General features: G+C 40.0%; 1 protein-coding gene across 2 annotated transcripts in view; it reads right to left on the minus strand.

The window, feature by feature from the left end:
• The window catches only part of MARCHF1 (membrane associated ring-CH-type finger 1), a 201956-nt gene that overhangs the window by 45736 nt on the left and 138123 nt on the right, over nucleotides 1-18097 (minus strand). The window contains exons 4-5 of one of the 2 annotated variants that reach the window (XM_054990186.1): nucleotides 4089-4168; nucleotides 3065-3817 (exon numbers count right to left, since the gene is read on the minus strand). In XM_054990186.1, the coding sequence (XP_054846161.1) occupies nucleotides 3065-3817; nucleotides 4089-4168 (833 nt within the window). The remainder of the gene's footprint in view (nucleotides 1-3064; nucleotides 3818-4088; nucleotides 4169-18097) is intronic. The other variant, XM_054990187.1, reaches the window with a different exon arrangement.

Raw genomic sequence — 18097 nt, forward strand, 5'->3', positions numbered from 1 at the left:
ATGATGACTATCGGAAAACAGACTACAAATTGCCTTTTGACTCAGTGCAGGACTGTAGTTTTATGGTGAAACAGGTATGTCTGTTTTAGCTGAATCAGTATTATTGGGCCATAAATCTTTTTTTCTGTTATTTGTTCCCTGATAGTTTAATGTAAGATAATTTACTGGTGATAAAAAAAATTAGCATGCAGCAGATTTTTCAGCACTTCCACTCTTAGATACTTACAAGCTCCTGGGATGATACCTATAGGAATAAATGCAATAATATATCATTGTTCTGGGTAGCTCAGTTTCTGCACCAATATGGGGGCGGGGAAGGAATCTAAGGCTACAATCCTAAGAACGCTTTCCTGGGAATAGGTCTCGCTAAATAAAACGGGATTTGCCTCTGGATAGACCTGCTTAGGATCATTCCCTAAATTATGCAATTCTACCCACCCCACAGGGGTTGCTGTTATGGAGGTGAACAGGCACAGGGTTCTGCATACTAAACAAAAGAGCCAAACTATGGCCGTTTCCACACTACTCACCTTCATCTGGAACACTTCGGAACGTTGTGGAAAAAAACGTTGACGACAGCATCTTCTCGCACGAGGTGAGTTCTGGATGAAGGTGAGTAGTGTGGAAACAGCCCATGTCTACATTTGAACCATCTATGACCTAGTCAGATAAGACAGGACTCCATGGTTCCACAATATACTTAATGATCACATAGGAAATTAGCAACAATATAGTAAATAACTTTATTGTTTAAATATCTGATAAGGAACAATCAAGACATTTTTTTTCTTCAGTTCCTGTCCCTTCAACATTCTGAGCTCTCAGCTCCTCCCCGTCAGGGGAGCTGCCTGTACAAGCTTGCAGTGGTGCCTTATGTGTTGCCTACATCTTCACTATATATTTTGAAGGAAAGATGCATGTTCCTATCCTAGAAAACCTAGACACCTTGGCTTATCATACGTCTGTGATTCTTAATGGGTGGATTGTTTTAAGTGACGTTTCCAACTTTCCAAGTCACGTTTCCAAGTAACATTGCTATAACAATTACAAGTATCAGTTTACACATATGGCAACTTCTTAAGAAAGTAATGTTCCTCATGGCAGAGTATGATCACACAACTGGACTACTGGTATGGTGTACTCAGCCTGAAGTCAGAAAATGCTTGCAGTTTAGGGAGAGGGGAAGGCCAGTCCCAGCATGATATAGCATTTATAGTGATATAGAAATGTGCTAGCTTAAGTAAATGCTTTGTCTTTAAGTAAGCAAAAGTTGCAAGTAGCTGTGTTGGTTGGCCTGCAAATTCAAAAATCAAGTTGTATAAATTTATTAGGACAAAACAAATTTCACAAAACAGCATGTGCCACTAACCAGTGTGCAAGCCTTTCAAGCTCTCTAGAATATATGTTCAGTACAAAAAAAAATCAGGAGAGAAAAAAAAATCAGGAGAGAAAAATAATGGTGGCAAAGTTCAAATTTTGCAGCTGCAATATTGAAGTGGAAAACGGGATGCACTACAGATGGCCATGGATTAGTCTAGATGGTGTTGGGTTCAAAATAGTTTTCCCAGTTGCACCATGTCACCAGGACAAAGAAGATGAAAAATGAGTACTTTTCCTTCATTAATGTTCTGCAGATAAAGGAGCTCTAAGCATCCATTTCACATTCTGTCAAAATGAAACTTCCCAAGCTAATTTTTATATAAGTCATGCTATGTCAGAGGTTGCTGTAAAGCATGAAGTTGTCTCCTTATGCACTTTCACAGGATATGAGCATTCCCTCTTTTTTCTTCTTATGAATATTCATGTGGATTTTTATCCCATTCCCAGCAACACAAAGCTAGCAAATGTTTCAACTGCAAAAATATTAAGTATAGTTTCACATTAACTCTATGGGCTGCTTACTCAAATCTGATAGAATCAATGAACTCTAAAATGTTTTAACACTGCTTTGAAGTGCTATAATGAAGAAAAGATTTTCTGCTAAAATGCGAGCAACTGCAAAGTCCAGTGTTTTATTCTTAGCAGGCCTCTTTTTGTATGTTATTAATTTCTATAGCAGCATACTAATGATCTTAATTTTTACCTCAAAGGTATATACTGACATTGTGATAGCATTCAGAGATAAAAGATATAGGCACCAGTGTGCTGTATATTAATTTAATGTTCTGATATTAGTCTGAAATCCTCTTTTTTACTGTTTCCCCAAGAACATTCCACTTTAATGAATTGGGGAAGGTTTGTAACACCATATCCCTAACTCACTAACTACTAACTCACTGGGTTGGATCCACTGGCAGCGCAGTCCTAAACAGAGTTACTCCAGTCTAAGACCATTAAAAGCAATGGGCTTAGACTGGCTTAACCCTGCTTAGGATTGCACTGTACATTTCCAGTATCAGAATGGAACTTTTCTGCGTCTCCCTTTCCACTGCAGCCCACGAAATGCTGCACTTAAAGGAAAGGTGACCCTGAGCAATGATGAGAGGAGAGTCTGCAGTGAACTTCCAGAGGTTTCTGGGACACAAGAAAGCAAAAGGAACTGTGGTATATGTTGACAGAGGAAAAAATATACCCTGAGAGTTTTTAAGCAACAACTCAAAGGTTGCAAAGGAAGTAATTTCCTAAATTGTTAAAGGAATAATTTGTAGACCATACTAATTAGAACTGAATGTGGATAGATGATTTAAGCCTGAGAAACTAGGTATCATATCTCATTTATAATTTGCAGTCATTAGAAGTCTGGTAACCTTTAAATGTAACATTGTTGTTGTAGTGCACAGTACATCCTACAGTTCTGGCAAAAAGAATGAGTGTTCCTAGGAAGGAATGCATATCCCGTTGTTGGTCTGCTACTGTTTTAAAATGACCCAATATCACATCTTTAATTATGAAATCAGAACAAGATTCGAAGTCTGCATCGCCCTAAAACTATGTGCTGTTTTTACATTGCCACACATGATTACATATATTTGAACTCCTAGTAGCAGCATGAATCAGGGAGGAAGAAAAGCTCCGCTACGTGATTCATGGCAGTTAGCAATTCCTTTCGTATCAGGAAACAAACCTGCACACTTCGAAATCATCAGACCAGTCATCACACAACACAGGAGGTTTCTGCACTGCGTTGGTCACAGCAGGTCTTGTGCCAGCAGGTGCTCCATTTCTTGGAACTGACAAAGTATCGCTGCCTGAGAGTCTCTCTGAAACACTTTCCTCTTTGCTTGTTCTGTCTTGCCTAATGTAAACCGAAGTCTCCTTGTGGTTGTTTTTGCACTTGCTTTTTTCACACTGCCTCAAGGACTTCCTTGCCTCCACAGAGGACACTGACGACAGGGAGGGGCAGGTTTCTTTCCACTTTGAAATCTTATCCTGCTGGAGATTCAAAATGTGGCCTTCCGGCTCAGATGCTTTTTGCTTCTCTTCCCCATTTGTCTGCACTGTGACACGTTCAATGGTGTTTGTTTTAGAAGATCCATCTTGTTGAATGTTTGAGCTACTCCTTTTTCTGAATCTTTTGGGCATTTTAGCTCTCTGTCTTTTTCTAACCAGGGCCCAGGCATTCTCATCTGAAGTTGATGAATCGGATGATGTCTTACGCAAATGGTTCCACCTAGCATTTGTAAGTTTGGTGCACACATAGCTGTCCTTCTCTTCCCTTTGCTTTTCTGCATGTTCACTGGTTTCCTCAGCATCCTTTCGCCGCCTAACCCTTCGTTTCAACTGTTTCTTACCAGGCTCTTTATGAGCAGAAGTCAGAACTGTGACCGAGGTTGATATTTCAAACTTATCTTCTGAAATGTCATGCAAGGTTGGAGATCTAAACAAATCAGCAAGCAAAGGAGATGGATGGGAAAATGATAAAAGAGAGAAAGAGAAAGCAATAAAATAAGAGATATTGATATGAAATAAAAATGTGATTTAAATGCAAGGTGGTGGTGGTGGTAGAAAAGACACAACACTACAATGACAAATGAAAAACTAGGTCTGAGCCTAAAACAAGAAGGAGTTTAGAAGAAAGCAAAAGCTCCAGATCACTAGATTAAGAAAGACTTTATCAATCGGATGAGAAATGCTTATTTAGCACATACCTACAGATGTCCTGAGTAGAAGGGCAGACGGACAACCGTGACTGACTCCTGGGAGCTGTCCCTGTGGTAGGACTGCTTGCCTGTTGAAAGAAGTTAGATAATTTGGAATCTTTATCCAGAAAATAAAGCGTAGATATTTTACTGCTTTTCCACATGATTGAAACAAAGATAAGTTGTGCAGCTGTTCATGATGCTTTCAAATACACAGAGGTTCACAAAATAAAGGAAGCTTCTGCAAAAACAAAACCTTTTTGAGGAAGTAAATATGTCCCAGCAACTAAAGTTGTCATGTCACATACTTTTTTTTTAAAGGAACAAACTTGCACAATCTAGGGTTTCATTCTGCAGCTGAGCCTGCTTGTTAAGAATGTGAAGGAAACAGCAGTTGCTTTCTGTTTTAAGCAGAATTTGACAATGACAAGGCCTTTTGTCAGAACAAAGTGAACTGCACTGACATTGTGATGAGTGCGTAAGGTCTGAGGCAGAGTTGTCAGACCTTTACAGTGTGGGAAGACAGGAGCACTGTGAATATTAAAAGCCTATTTTTAAAATGTATCACTGAAGCAATCAAGTTCACTTCCAGAAACTGAATGAATGTGAAATTGATGAGTCTGAGAAGGTCCAGAGTTCATACTGAAACTCAGCAATGTCTATTATTGCCTCAGACACCTGAAGCAAAACGCTTTCACTGTGTAAGCGAGTCCCATCACAAGGCTGTCACGGCAATTTGCAGACTAACTTACTGAGTGCAAATCATATTTTGATTGGAAAACAAGAAGACTGTTTTATTTTGGCTAGAAACTTATTGGCAGTCTTATATTGCACAAAAGTCTAGCTAAGGTTCCTAATTATCTGATTTGTTAAACAACCTGGGTGCTTATTTTTACACATTAAGCACGTAACTCACACAACTTTGAAATTAACCTCAGTTCTTGGTACATATCTTTTGATTCATCAGTATGATGATTTTGGAGAAAGTTTTGGAGACTGTTTAGTATACTTTGTTCTACTGGACAACATTTATATCTTATGGGTTAAGAGTGGTGACAAAGTGAACATCCTGATTGCATACAGGACCTCAAATTAGTAATTTTGTTATGCTGAAGTGGCTCAGGAAAATAAAAAAAACAGATGGGGCTATATATCAAGGCATAGAAGATGATATCCAACATTGCAGCTATTTTAGTACAATCTTATAAGAATATATAAGTGTATGTCAAATTTAAAGTTCTGGTTAAACATTTTATTTATTTCCAACATTTTATTTTAAAATAAAGAAAAATATTTCATCTGACAAAGAGAGCTGTGGTTCTCGAAAGCTTATGCTACAATAAAGGTGGTTAGTCTTAAAGGTGCTACTGGACTCTTTACTATTTTGCAACTACAGATTAACATGGCTAACTCCTCTGGATCTAAAATTACAAAATGTACAAAAAAGGAAAAATGGTATGAAATAGGAGTGGTAAATATTCAACTTCTCTTGCTTCCTTTCTCTCAATGTTCACTTTGTTCATCTTGTTTTTAAATAATCAAATTATTTTGTGGAAAGTCCACTCTACCCAAAGTTCTGAACCAATCCATTTTAGATCCAGCTTCCAACTGCTACTGAATGGGTCATCATAAGACAGAGGGAAGGACGCAGTGAGGCACCCCTCTACAGCTCCTGAAAGTGCTCCATTCATATTCCTTTCTGTGAGGAACAATTCATACTGAATATTGACTTTTGTGAGTTGCTTTGGGAAGCAATGTATTGGCTGAAAAGTAAATGTACTGGAAAATGTAAATGGTTATTTTTGTCACATTATTTAAAATATTGTCTATTCAGCAATAGCAGCTAGAAAGATTATGGGCACATTTCACAACACTTTCCAGAGCTCTGCTTGTGAAGAATGGCATCTGTGCACAAGAACCCTTCTCCATACATTGTCGGTAGAGATACACACATGTGGATGAACATTCATATCCACAATGGCCATCCAGAACACCCTGGATACATCTTTGGATGGGAATGGGGGTACACATCTGCATAAGGAGTCACCAGGTATAATGAGTGACTAGTTGTCCATGACTATAGCTGTAAGACCATAGACTTTCAAACCTTCCATACATTACAGATTTTAATATCCATTGAGTAGAAAATAATAGTCAAGTTCAACTATAAATGTAACCAGCTTGGAGATTATGGGATTTGGGATACTTGTCAGAAGAACACATACAAATGTAACTGGTCATAAACCTCACAAAGGGTGCATTTCAAATAATTTTAAAAGGAGCCCATTCAAGTAACTGTGAAGTGAGTCCATCTATCCTTATTTCTTGGAGAGTGGACTGATTTCAGATGCCGAATGACAAAAGCCGGTGAATGATAATAGCAGGTGTGACTGGGTAAGGTGGGGTATGCTGAGGGGTAGTGGGTATGGAGACAAATGGACTCACATTATATCTGTATCTGAAGAAGTGAGCTATGACTCATGAAAGCTCAGACCCTACCACAAATTTTGTTAGTCTTATAGGTGCTACTGGACTCTTGGGCTTTTCTATTGCTAGACAGACTAACATGGCTACCCATCTTGAAGCAACTGTGAGTTTACCATACCGAACTGAACATCTGACAGCACCCTCTCACAAATGTTGTGTATCAAAGAATGCTCAAGTATTCTTTAAATTTGTGAAACTGGAAGGAGTGAGATTTTTATCACTGCCATTCTGCAAACATGTACATCAAATAAGTTCTACACTTGTCAAGCAAATGTGACATTGGGTGTGCAGGGAGATGGAGAAGTGAGATGTGAATTTGGGGATGGTGAACCATTTCATTCTATATACAAACCTTTCACTTAAGTCATTTCTGGAAAAAACTGTAGAATTTCAGGGGGAAGGAAGACTTATAGATGCTAAGAAAAGATACAGAGTATATGACAAAGAGTACATTCATTCTTTTATCCGTTGTGGTAAATCATGTGGGAGTTGGACACATGTATCCAGAGACCTTTCTGTTTTGAATTCATTTTTCATATTGCTGCATTTTATTACTTACTTTTTTTATCCTCAAAAACATGACCATATGAAGACAGAATACCTATGTTGCCTCCAGCAGCTTTTTGGACTTCTTATTGCTTCATTATTAAGGAAGGAATCTCATTCCAAGCAGCCAAAATGTGTACTGGGCAAACACTCAAAAAAGAAAAGCCACAAGACTGCCAAAGAGAAAACATTTCAGCACTGTAAATTCTGGAGTCTCTTTGGTTTTCACAACTAATCCACTAGGAGTTCCAAAGATATGTCATTAAAGTTAGCAAATCCTCTGACCACAGTACTCTACTATGTGCACCTGAACTCCAATACACATAGCACACACAATCCACATACTAACACAGAGATTACATCTGATTTGCTTCACAGGAAAAAGGTGTACCTCTAAAGTTCATAATTCTAAAACTATCATCTTGCCATGATAATACTTCCTGCTTCAAGTAAAAATGTTACAACATTTAAGACATAGTAGTTTTGTATCTGAAATGTGATATTCTGCACCAAAAAAAAATTATCAATGATTTATCAAAATAGGTTTTTTTTTTTGAAGTGTCAGCAATAAGCCTAAGGTCAAGAAGTCCACACTTTGTCCAGATGTGATGTAATTCCATTGCTTTGGGCAGACAAAAATGGAGAATTATTCAATGCTATTTCATTAGGGTCACCACACAGAAACATCACTGAGTCATGCCAAAACTTTTTCTGGCTGGGGGTGGGGCACTCCAGATGTCACAGTAGTCTTAATATCAATTAAATCAATCAGGAAGTAATATATTAAACCATATGAACAAATAAAAGCCATATGAACAAATAAAGCTTAAAAAAACACACGAGGCTGCTAGGAGAAAATGCAAGAAAACTCTACTATCAATTAAAAATACTTATGGAGAAAAATACAATTTGAAGTGAGAACGTTAAGACTCCCATAGATTTTATCCCAGCCAGGATACTTAATGTACGATTATAAACAGCTGAAGTAACAAAGCTCTAGCTAAGCAAAATGAGATAAAGGTCCATTTGTATGTATGACACCAAACTGAAAGGTGGTCAAGTTTGAAACAGTATTCCAATGAAATCGTCAAGAAAGAAAAATGAATGGAGCTGTAGCCAGTGCAGCATTGCTACGTAAGACCAAGAGGCAGAACTGATTGTTGTCATAAGCGGTGGCCGTTTAGCGTATCATCACTATAGGCTGTTCCTTGAATGGCAACACAAAGGGCTTCTCTTTCATTTGGGATGTGGCATAATGAATTTTAAATGGCATGTTCCTTTAAAAGATATTTGCTCAAAAAGGCTCTATTTTTAAGAGCCATTCGAATGAAAAAAAAAATTACACTAGAGGTTCACTGCACCATAGTAAATTGTTTCAGTAGTATAATTAAAGATACAAATTCAAAATTATATTTTATAACAACCCACTTTTAAATAAGGCAGCTTATTTCTTTACGAGAGCAAGGTTGGGCTTGGGATCAACCCCAACTGATTCTGAAATTTTAGAAGTGGTTAGTCATACCTTAATATGCATATAAATCTTTACATCACTGAACCATAGAGACTGGGTGCACCTAATATAGCTTATCAACTCTGTCTCCTGTCAGCTTCTCTTTCACTTGACAGGTTGCGCCGTTCATTGCTCAGATCTAATCAGGGGTGCTATAGAATTTCATGAGCAGCTCACAGGAGGGTAAGGTTTCCCTCTCCACCTCTCTCCTTTTTGCTGTTGCATCAGTGTGTGTGTAGGTGGGGGTATTTCTGCTGCAGATAATTTTTTACTATCACAGGTCTTCCTGTCCTTGGTTATTATCTTCTACTGCCCAGTTTATGGGGAATGTTGAGCAAGCAGGATTGGAGGGTTAATTCTCCTGAATAACAAATCCACTTGGGTGGGGGTAGGTTAGGAGATGCAAGTGTTTGGGAAGCAAAGTAACTGGCATTTGTATCAATGTGTCCAGGAAAATATTCTCCCTATTGGGTTGGCTGCAGCTACTTGTAGGAGAGAACTATGACTTCCAAACATGGCCAGAAATGCTCTCTTCATGTTTTCAATTTACATGGTTCTGAGCAACGTTTCATTATTTTAAACAGGTGCCAGATGTGACCTAATTTATATGAAGAGATGACGCTGAGACACTTAACAAAATATAGCACAGACAAGATCTGTGCATGACGGAGAGTGCAAATCTTAAAAGAAAGACACGCAGAGGGAGTTTTTATGTTAAAAAGACACAGAATTATAGCACAGGGGAAGAAGTAACTACGTGTAAAATGTTAATTGTGATGCCAAGAAGGTAGACAAATTTAGTACAGAGCAAACTTGTATGAACAGAATATGATAACATGGCTCAGAAAACGTATCTTGGTGTGTCAAAGGGGGAATGTTAATGCTGGGCATCTTATGGTGCATATGGACATAAGAATTCAATCTGGAGTCATATATTCAGTCTTTTGCAAGGGGTACAGAATTGTGTTCCAGAGCCACCAGCTCTTTTTAAAACAGAAGCTGGTTGCAAAGTATGGGGATTGTAAGGCAATCACAAATCCACTTTCCTGCAACCTTCTTGTCAGCAGCAATATTTCAAGTTTTTTTTAAAAAATTGATTTAATTTTTTAAAGCAATAAACAAGGTTTAAATTTTCCAGATGCCCCATTACAACAGGAACAAAAAGGTAGGGATGGATGTTGACAATACAGAAAAAATGTAGCATGTCTGTGTGAAAAAACTGACCAAAATCTAAGGAATAGAAAAAGCACGTGTGACTGGACAGAATTATTCCAGGACACAGTCACAGGAAGAAAAAAAAAGAAAAAGAGAGAAAAATATAATACTGGGAAAGCATATGTGCAAAAGAGTATTCACATACTCAAAAACTGGAACTGAGTGGGGTCCCATATTGGAGTCTTCAGCGCAGGTTAACTCTCCATGCCCCCAGCTGGATAGCAAAGGAACTCCACACAGCAGATGTGAAGTACTTTACAATAAAATGTTCTGCAGGAACTATGATCCTAGCAAACACCACTGTGTATGAATTAACACATAGTCCAGTTTGAGCCAAAGATATGATATCTAAAATCAAGACCAATCAAACTCCAAGCAGTAGGTGGTGCATACATTTGCTCATTACATAGCAGATAATTTAGATTACAATTTCTTACGTCTTCTCAATCAAGCTGACTTTAGTACTCTCTCCTAAATGTGATATTTTCCCTTGTAACCTGAGCAAGTGTGATGTGTACCAGAACAGCTTTTGCTTCTAGGCTGCCATAGTAACAAGCTCTGCTCCAGTCAGCATCACACACCAAAATGATACGCTATTTGGAATTCTTGTTGTTCAGATAAATTCATTGTATTTGGGAAACATCAGAAGCCAAAATAACGTAGAAGCTTCCCACACACCAAAGCCTTTCTAGGGGCTTCAGCACACACATTTATGAGGACTGATAATTATATTAGGTCTAATCTAATTAGCATGAAATGAATACTCTTCCTTGAATTTTTTAAAATTAAATTGAAACATTGCAATGTTGGTGCCTTAAAGGAAAAGAAGAAATTTTGTGACTGCCAGGGGAGAAAATGCTGCAATACAGCTAACTCAAAAACTCTACAGAGAGACCTGAATCCCACTTGATATTTTAAAGTTTTCACCTCTGCTTACTGTACTTTTTAGTCCATTCTTTTCTGGCATTTAAACAGCAATGTTGGTAATGTTGCAATGTTGGTGCCATTAAAAAAGACAACCCCCTCACCACCTTCTAAGTTTCCTCAGCAATCAGCTGAGGAAACTAATCTGTCCTCTGCCCATCAACTAAGGAAACTGAGGCATCCTCAGTCGATACGCTGAGGAAGCTGACCAGTCCTCAGCTAATCAGCTAATCAAACTGACGTGATCTCAGCTGATCTAACCTGTCCTAAAAGAATCTCTCTACATATTACTATGCTCAAGTGAACCTCATTTCACATGTCCCGCCTCCAACTTTCCATGCACTCGCTTGCACAGTCACACTTCAATTTGCTCCGTGTGAATTCATTCTAGTGTTTGATATTAACTGCTAAAGGTATCACAGTTTCTCCCACATCCATTCATTGAAATGCAGATACTGACACTTTCTCACACCTTAAAGAAATGAAAATTGGCAATTCAAAGGAGTCTACCCTACTTATTCTTGCAGCGAAAATAGAGCTGAATTGGCGCTTTGCCCTCCAGGATCATTTGCAGATGCAGTCACACAAAGGGCACTCCCGTGAAAGTGGCATTCACGTGTGCAGAGCAAGAACAGCCTGCACATGAATTGAAGACTACACATACAGTCCTGCACTTGAGCATCCCTAGGTACTTAATAATGTGTAGAGAGACTCAAAGCTGGCAGCAGAAACGGGTGCCGAAATAAAAAACAGACACTACTCAGGTTTGATTTCCTCAAAGTGTAGAATTAAAGAATTGAAGCAGTACAGAGCCAGAAACGATTAATAAAGTGGATCCGATCCTCATGGACTGAATAAGCAGAAAGCTTAATATAAAGTTCACCATATGGAAGAGGCCCAAGGCTCTGTGTGTAAGGTGGTTTATCTGCACACATGCACTCTGCCACACAGGTTCTCTCATACACATTCTCTGCATGCTATTCAACTCTGCTAATGTTGCTGACCTAAGAACAGTATGTTTTTGAAAGGCTAAGACCCTGGAAACAGCTTCAATATTTTCTTTTCTTAAGTGTACAAGTATTTGGGAATGAGTTTCATCTACCTTTTATTGGCCGATTCCACACTACCTTAGCTTCGGCTTTTCTTGTGCAATGATTGCTCCATCTGTTATTGCACAATCTTCGCTTGTTTGTCCACATCACCCTTTGAATAGCGCTTCTCCTGCGCAATCCGTTGATCACATCCCCTTTCAAAAAGACGGGTAAAGGGGCGGGAAAAACCCGAACGGCCCCACGGTTTTTTTTTTTTTTAAAGGACAAATTGACGCTATATCGACGAGTAAGCATCCTGGTTCAATGGTACAACGACACCATTAATATAATATATATTAAAAAATCACCTGAGACACTTACGATGAGCGCTTGGAACATCACAGCCTGCATGCTGGTTGAAATAATCCGGGAATGGGTGAGCGGTCATGATCACCTACAGCAGCATCCCACAGCAGAGCTTCATTTTGTCTTTGGAAAATTGACATCTGTGCCTAACTCGTCGGCACAGTCCGTGTCGGGCATAACATGAGCCATGATTTCAGTATCATGTGGATGCCCCCCCCAAAATATAAATTGAATTAACATATGAAATTGTTCCTCGGATATTTCAAGTCTGCCCGCTTTTTTAAAATGAGATTAATATGATGAGATGTCACCATATCGACACGGTACTCTTTTATTTTTTAAAAAAAGGGGTGGGGACAAAGGCGGAGAATTACTCCTTAATTGGGAGGCAGGTCAAGAGAGGCTCGGAATTCAACGGAGGGCAGTTATTCGTCAAAAGATAACCTGCGGCGAAAGTGCAATGGGCTGTGGCGACGCCATGCCGAATTAATGACGGCTTCAGAGACGATGCGTGTGAACAGATGAAGGAATGGCGCTGCGGAAGTGAAAAACTGCCGCGAGAATGACGGTAGTGTGGATTCGGCCATTGTTAGCTATAAACTGAAGTTTTCAATTAGAATTTGATTGGCACACCATCATCTCTATTATATTTTTAGAAGAAGAACAGGTTACAAAGTGTCAAGCTGATAGACTTGGCCAATTGGCAAATTAAAATAAAACAACTTGTTCTTTTTATGGTGTGCTAAATTTTAAATACGTGCAATGATGATCATCACAGCCATCTGAAAGAATCATTACTTTTACACACCTTAACGAAGCTAACACACCGACTCCTTTTCAGAACCACCATAAAACAAAAAATATTCATCTACTAAAAATTTAAAAGCAAGTATCAGACCATGTATTTCTGATCCATGTTAACTGTTCATTAGAAAGTAAGCACAAGCACGGAGTATCAAAAAAACCCTGTGAAAATTTAATCAGAAACTGTATAAACAGAAATTTGAAATTCCACAAAGAAAACATATTTCTTACAAAGTGGCACATTCCTTCCAATTATTGTAGAAAAAGGGAATCCAAGAATCTATGTCAATAAAGGGGGTGGTAGTAGGAAACAGGAAATCAAGGAATTGGCATGGATACAGGTTAATTATTCCTTATTGAGCTGATCACTTGGTTTAAAAAATCTATGAAAAATGTATATCTGAGATATATTCACTACTCCAAGCCCAAATCAGCAAATCCAACTTTGTGGTAACAGAGCCCAAGTTTCACAATACTCAAACTTTAAAATTAAAATTTTAGAAAACAAACTGAGAATTATTTTTCTGTCCCAAATATGTATCAGCATGAGGTGAGGTGAGAAAATGTTCGCACAAGAAAGCTCTTTGTTTGCACTAACCTAGTAAACACTACTTCAGTTCTTCCATGGACCAATTTTCCTCTGCAAAAATGGAAGGAACTTTTTTAACCCAGTTTGTTATTTATGTCCCAGATTTTTTTTGCTTACAGAAAGAAAACTAAGTAGTCGTTCTTTGGGGACATTGGGAGCAAGCTTAAAACTATCTGCTTAGAAGTAAGACTCCCAGGAAAGCGTCCTTAGGATTGCAACCATTTTTTTTCTAGTTTGCAGATGACAATGCCCTAAACGGTTGAAATAGCTGAGCCTATACATTCTGCCAAAATAACTGTGTTTAGAGTGGGCATCCCCCACCCGCCCACAATTACTTTTTAATAACCCATAATGATGTGCTGTGTTTCTTCAAGGTTGGGATGGAGCTAATACTCAGTGGTCTTTTGATAGTGGGGAATGTCTCTGTGCTTCTGAACAAGATGAGAATCAGAATTTGAAGAATGTGACACCCCTCCAGCGGAAAGGAGGGGCTGATACGGCTGTGTGAAACAGAGTTGTCTGTTGACTAAAGATGAAGCACCTTGGGGTATGGGGTCTGTCCCTGGGGAGAAGATGTAGGATGGTGGATCAGCTGTCTTGCATGAGCGTAAGACTTTGCTTTTATATATGCAAATATTGTTACCAGAACTGCTTTTTATTATAAGGGGGAAATTAGCTTTAGCAGTCTGTAACCATAAATTATTAGCGCGGATCTAACCTATGTTTACGGAGGTCCTGATTCCAGACACTCTAGTGACAAAGAGGCAGACTACAAATAGGTTCCAAACACGTGTATTTTACTAGTAATGTGGCGTCAGCCTGAACTTGCTCATACACACACAAGAAAACATACAAGACCTAAGAAATACAGGGTAGGAAATATAGAGACTTTCGCATTAGCAGGTTCCCAACGATGGTGGAGAATACTCACAATCCTGAAGCGAAGCAGAGACACAACAGCGAGGTGGCCCAATGCCAGCACTGGGACCACAGACGGACAGCAAGGGGTTCTGGATAGGATGGCACGCGCCACAGACAGCAAGGGGTTCTGGATAGGGAATGGCCTAAGCACCGTGTGGTCTGAGAGACCAGCTTAAATACCCCAAAACGTACCCTGGTGCTGGTGCTGTACTTGTTGGTTCTCACAGTTTAAAACAAAGGTTCTAATGGGTTACTGAATGGCTTAGATGGGCCACTTTGGTAATCAGATTGTGATAAGTGACACCTCAGGAAGAGGGGACAAAAGAGGGAGGGGGAAATCTGAGTGGGCTGAAAGGATGTTCCAGCGGACAGGGCTTGCCCTGATGTCATCAGCTTCTGGAATGCGGAGGTTTCTTTGAGATGCATTCTCTAAGTGCTTGGGATGGTCGGCACTTAGTTCCTTCTTCGGGGCGGCTCCTAAGATATGCAGAGCGGGGCGAGGTACTCTCGCTGCGGACGTGGTGTGCCCGCTTTGCCGAAATGGCTTCCCAAAGCAGTCTTCTTCCCTGGGTCTTCTGGCTGCCTGAGAACATGGATGCCGGCTGGGGCTGTATAGCAGGCTGCCCGGTAGCGAGGGCAAGCTCGGCGACCGGCTCGCGGGAGGCTCCAGGTGGGAACTGACCAGGAAGCGCCTAGCCAGGCTCGCTGGAGGTTTCCCCGGCAGGCGCCCGGCTGCTAGCAGCAGCTTGGGCCCATATGAGGCAGGCTTCCATGGAGGCAGGGGGAACAGCACTTAAAACACAGTCCAAGGCAGGGAACAGGCACGGTCCGTGGCAGATGGCAATGCAGGCACGGAGCACACTTGTAATAAAGTCCAAACACACACTCACTGGGAAGTCCAGATATAAGTCTGGGCAGGGTTGCCCAGGAAGAGAGTCCTTTGTGCAGTTATCCAAACATGGGGTCAGGGAACTACACAGTCTATGGCAGCAGCAAGGTACTTAACACGCAGGTAGGAAACTGACACGTGTAACAGAACACACACGTGCAGGGCAGATCTTTGTGTAGTAGTAAAAACAGCAACGCAGGAAACTTTAACACAGTTCATGGCAGGCTTTAAAGCAGGAGAGGGGGCCTACTTGGCAACAATATTACAAACATGTCCTAAGTCTCCAGTGTTCTTTCATCCAAAAGGAGCTGAACTCAGTTTTGTCCGTGGAACTTGTAAGCAGTTGGGAAGTGATAAGCACAAAAATGGTATTTTAGTAACATCAGCCACCCACATGATCAAATGCCAAGTACTCTATAATCAGGAAAAGGGTTGACACCTTCCCACTTTTCTGTCACTGGTGCTGCAGATTCACACAGTGCCAGAGCAAGCTCTTCTTTGTGAACTTGTCGTTGAAAGATAATTCAAAAAACACCACATTGTTTGTGCCCTCCTTTGAAGTGTGCTTCCCTTGTATAAATGAATATCTACAGAAGCAGTAAATTCGGTGTGTGTGGGAACAGATTTACAATAGCTTGCCTAGGCTGATAAGTTTACTCCAGAATGCTGCTGCTTTCACAGACAGATACTGTCTGCCATGCCTCCAGGTATAAGAAGTTACTGTAATGTAACTCTTTGATGTAGTGTTCTCAACTTCCTATCTTGTTCAGCAGCTTGGTCAGGGATGTTTGTGGCACCAAAATGCAGTAATTTCTTCGCTGCTTACTCACTTCTTCCTTTTCATTCAGACTCAGGAAATTAGTTTCTCTCTCTGAATAAATAGAGTTGTTTTTTCTCCAATTTCTGATCTCCAGGCTCCCAATGACTATTATTACAAACCATATTAATCTCCTTCCCTAATCTCCTGTGTCCTCGACACCACATATATTACCAGAGGTTGATTATCTCTATATTCAACCTGCTTTTAATATTTCAACATATATGGAAGCATTTTATCAAGAATTTACAAACTGAACAAAGGAGATACAGCAAGCCACTATGTCTCTGTGAGGGAAGGTTGGGCCTTGTGTGACTGGGATTCTTGGGCACATCTGCACAACTTTCAGGTACATTTTGATGTTTACTCAGAATTCTCCCAGAGTGGCAAGCATTGCTATATTATTTTACACTTCTACTTTATATATGTACTAATTTGTTGTCAGCTACCCAGCTGTCCCCAATGGACGCAAGAGATTGTACAAGTTTTAAAATAAGTAAAAGTATATTTTTTAAAAATTGATATTATTGTATATTATAAATCAAGAATCTCTTGCCCTCTGGACAAACTATTCTCAGGTATTAGGTCCCTCCTGGCTGTGAATTCATTGCACAATGATAGATGGTGTCTGCAAGCTGAGGGAGGGTGTCTACCACATAAGAAGTAGCACCATACCTTACACTGCTGTTGGCAGAAAATTGTGTACTTGAAGGCACCATTCTCTTTATCAAAATCTTCCTGAAGGCCTCTACCTATTCCAGATCACATCACATTTTTTTAGAACTATAATGAACGATAAAAATCATGGAAGGCTACCTGGGCTGGAAGAGGGAAAGAAAAATGTCAAGAGTCCTGGTGCTTGCACACATCTAATTGCAGGTTTCTGGATCAACTAGACTCAAAATATTCTTCTATAGTTTGACTATGGTGTTAGCAGTGAGACTCTTCACAGCTAAGTGGACAGTTTATGGATGGAATATCGTTTGTTTTATTGTTATTATGATCTAGGATCAGAATTTGAGTCAGCATATAGGATGGAATATCATAAATACCCCTTCCTCATGTATCGTAAGTTCAAGGCACTGCTGGCCCAGAGCGGATGCCAGCCAGGCAGGAGCCTGAAAAATTACCATAGTGTGAGTCAGAGCGGCTGACTGACTGATGACCCTCCATGCCCCGAAAAGAGATGCATGACTTAGGACAATGAGGCTCCCAGGAAGTTCCTATCTTACCTTGCCAACACCTGATCTCACTTCCCTGAACCCACTTACCCTAATAAAAACTATTCAGAAAACCTGGTAGCTTTTCCCATCTGGTACTCAAAGGTTCACCAAGCACCATTTTCACCTATAGTCCACCTCAAATAGGACCCATCAAACCTCTCCCAACTTATTGTCCAACCTCTGGACAATCCATTAAGTTATTGTTTGGGGGCAAAGATGTCAGCTTGATCCAGGGAGCATTTTGCCCTATAACTGGGCTCCCTAGCTACCAGTGAGTGTGTGTTCTGGATCCATCCATGCACCTCCAAATCCATTTGGGCCTTCTTCTCCTCATGAAATGCTGGCCGTTTTGCTGCCACTTCCATGAACCTCTACCTTCAAGACTGGTAACCATTGCCCTCTCAAACTGCTTTCCCCCCCGTTTCCTCCCTGATTTTCTTAGTGAGCCTTGTATGTGTGCTGTGTGATTTCTGTACTTTTGCCCTTTTATTTCTCTTGTAATAAAAAACCCTTTCCAGTTGAACATCTGCCTGGTTTATTTGAGAGTTCTCTAAGGGAATAATCCCCATAAACATAGGTGGATAATCCCAGTTACACTCTTTCACTTGTGTCCTTAAAGCTAATTCCTCCCACTAATTAGGAGACTGCCTATTTGGGTAATAATAGTTCTTATAAGTGGATACTTCTTGTAATATT

This window comes from Eublepharis macularius, chromosome 10, assembly GCF_028583425.1.
Source record: "Eublepharis macularius isolate TG4126 chromosome 10, MPM_Emac_v1.0, whole genome shotgun sequence".
NCBI classification, from domain to species: Eukaryota; Metazoa; Chordata; class Lepidosauria; order Squamata; family Eublepharidae; genus Eublepharis; species Eublepharis macularius.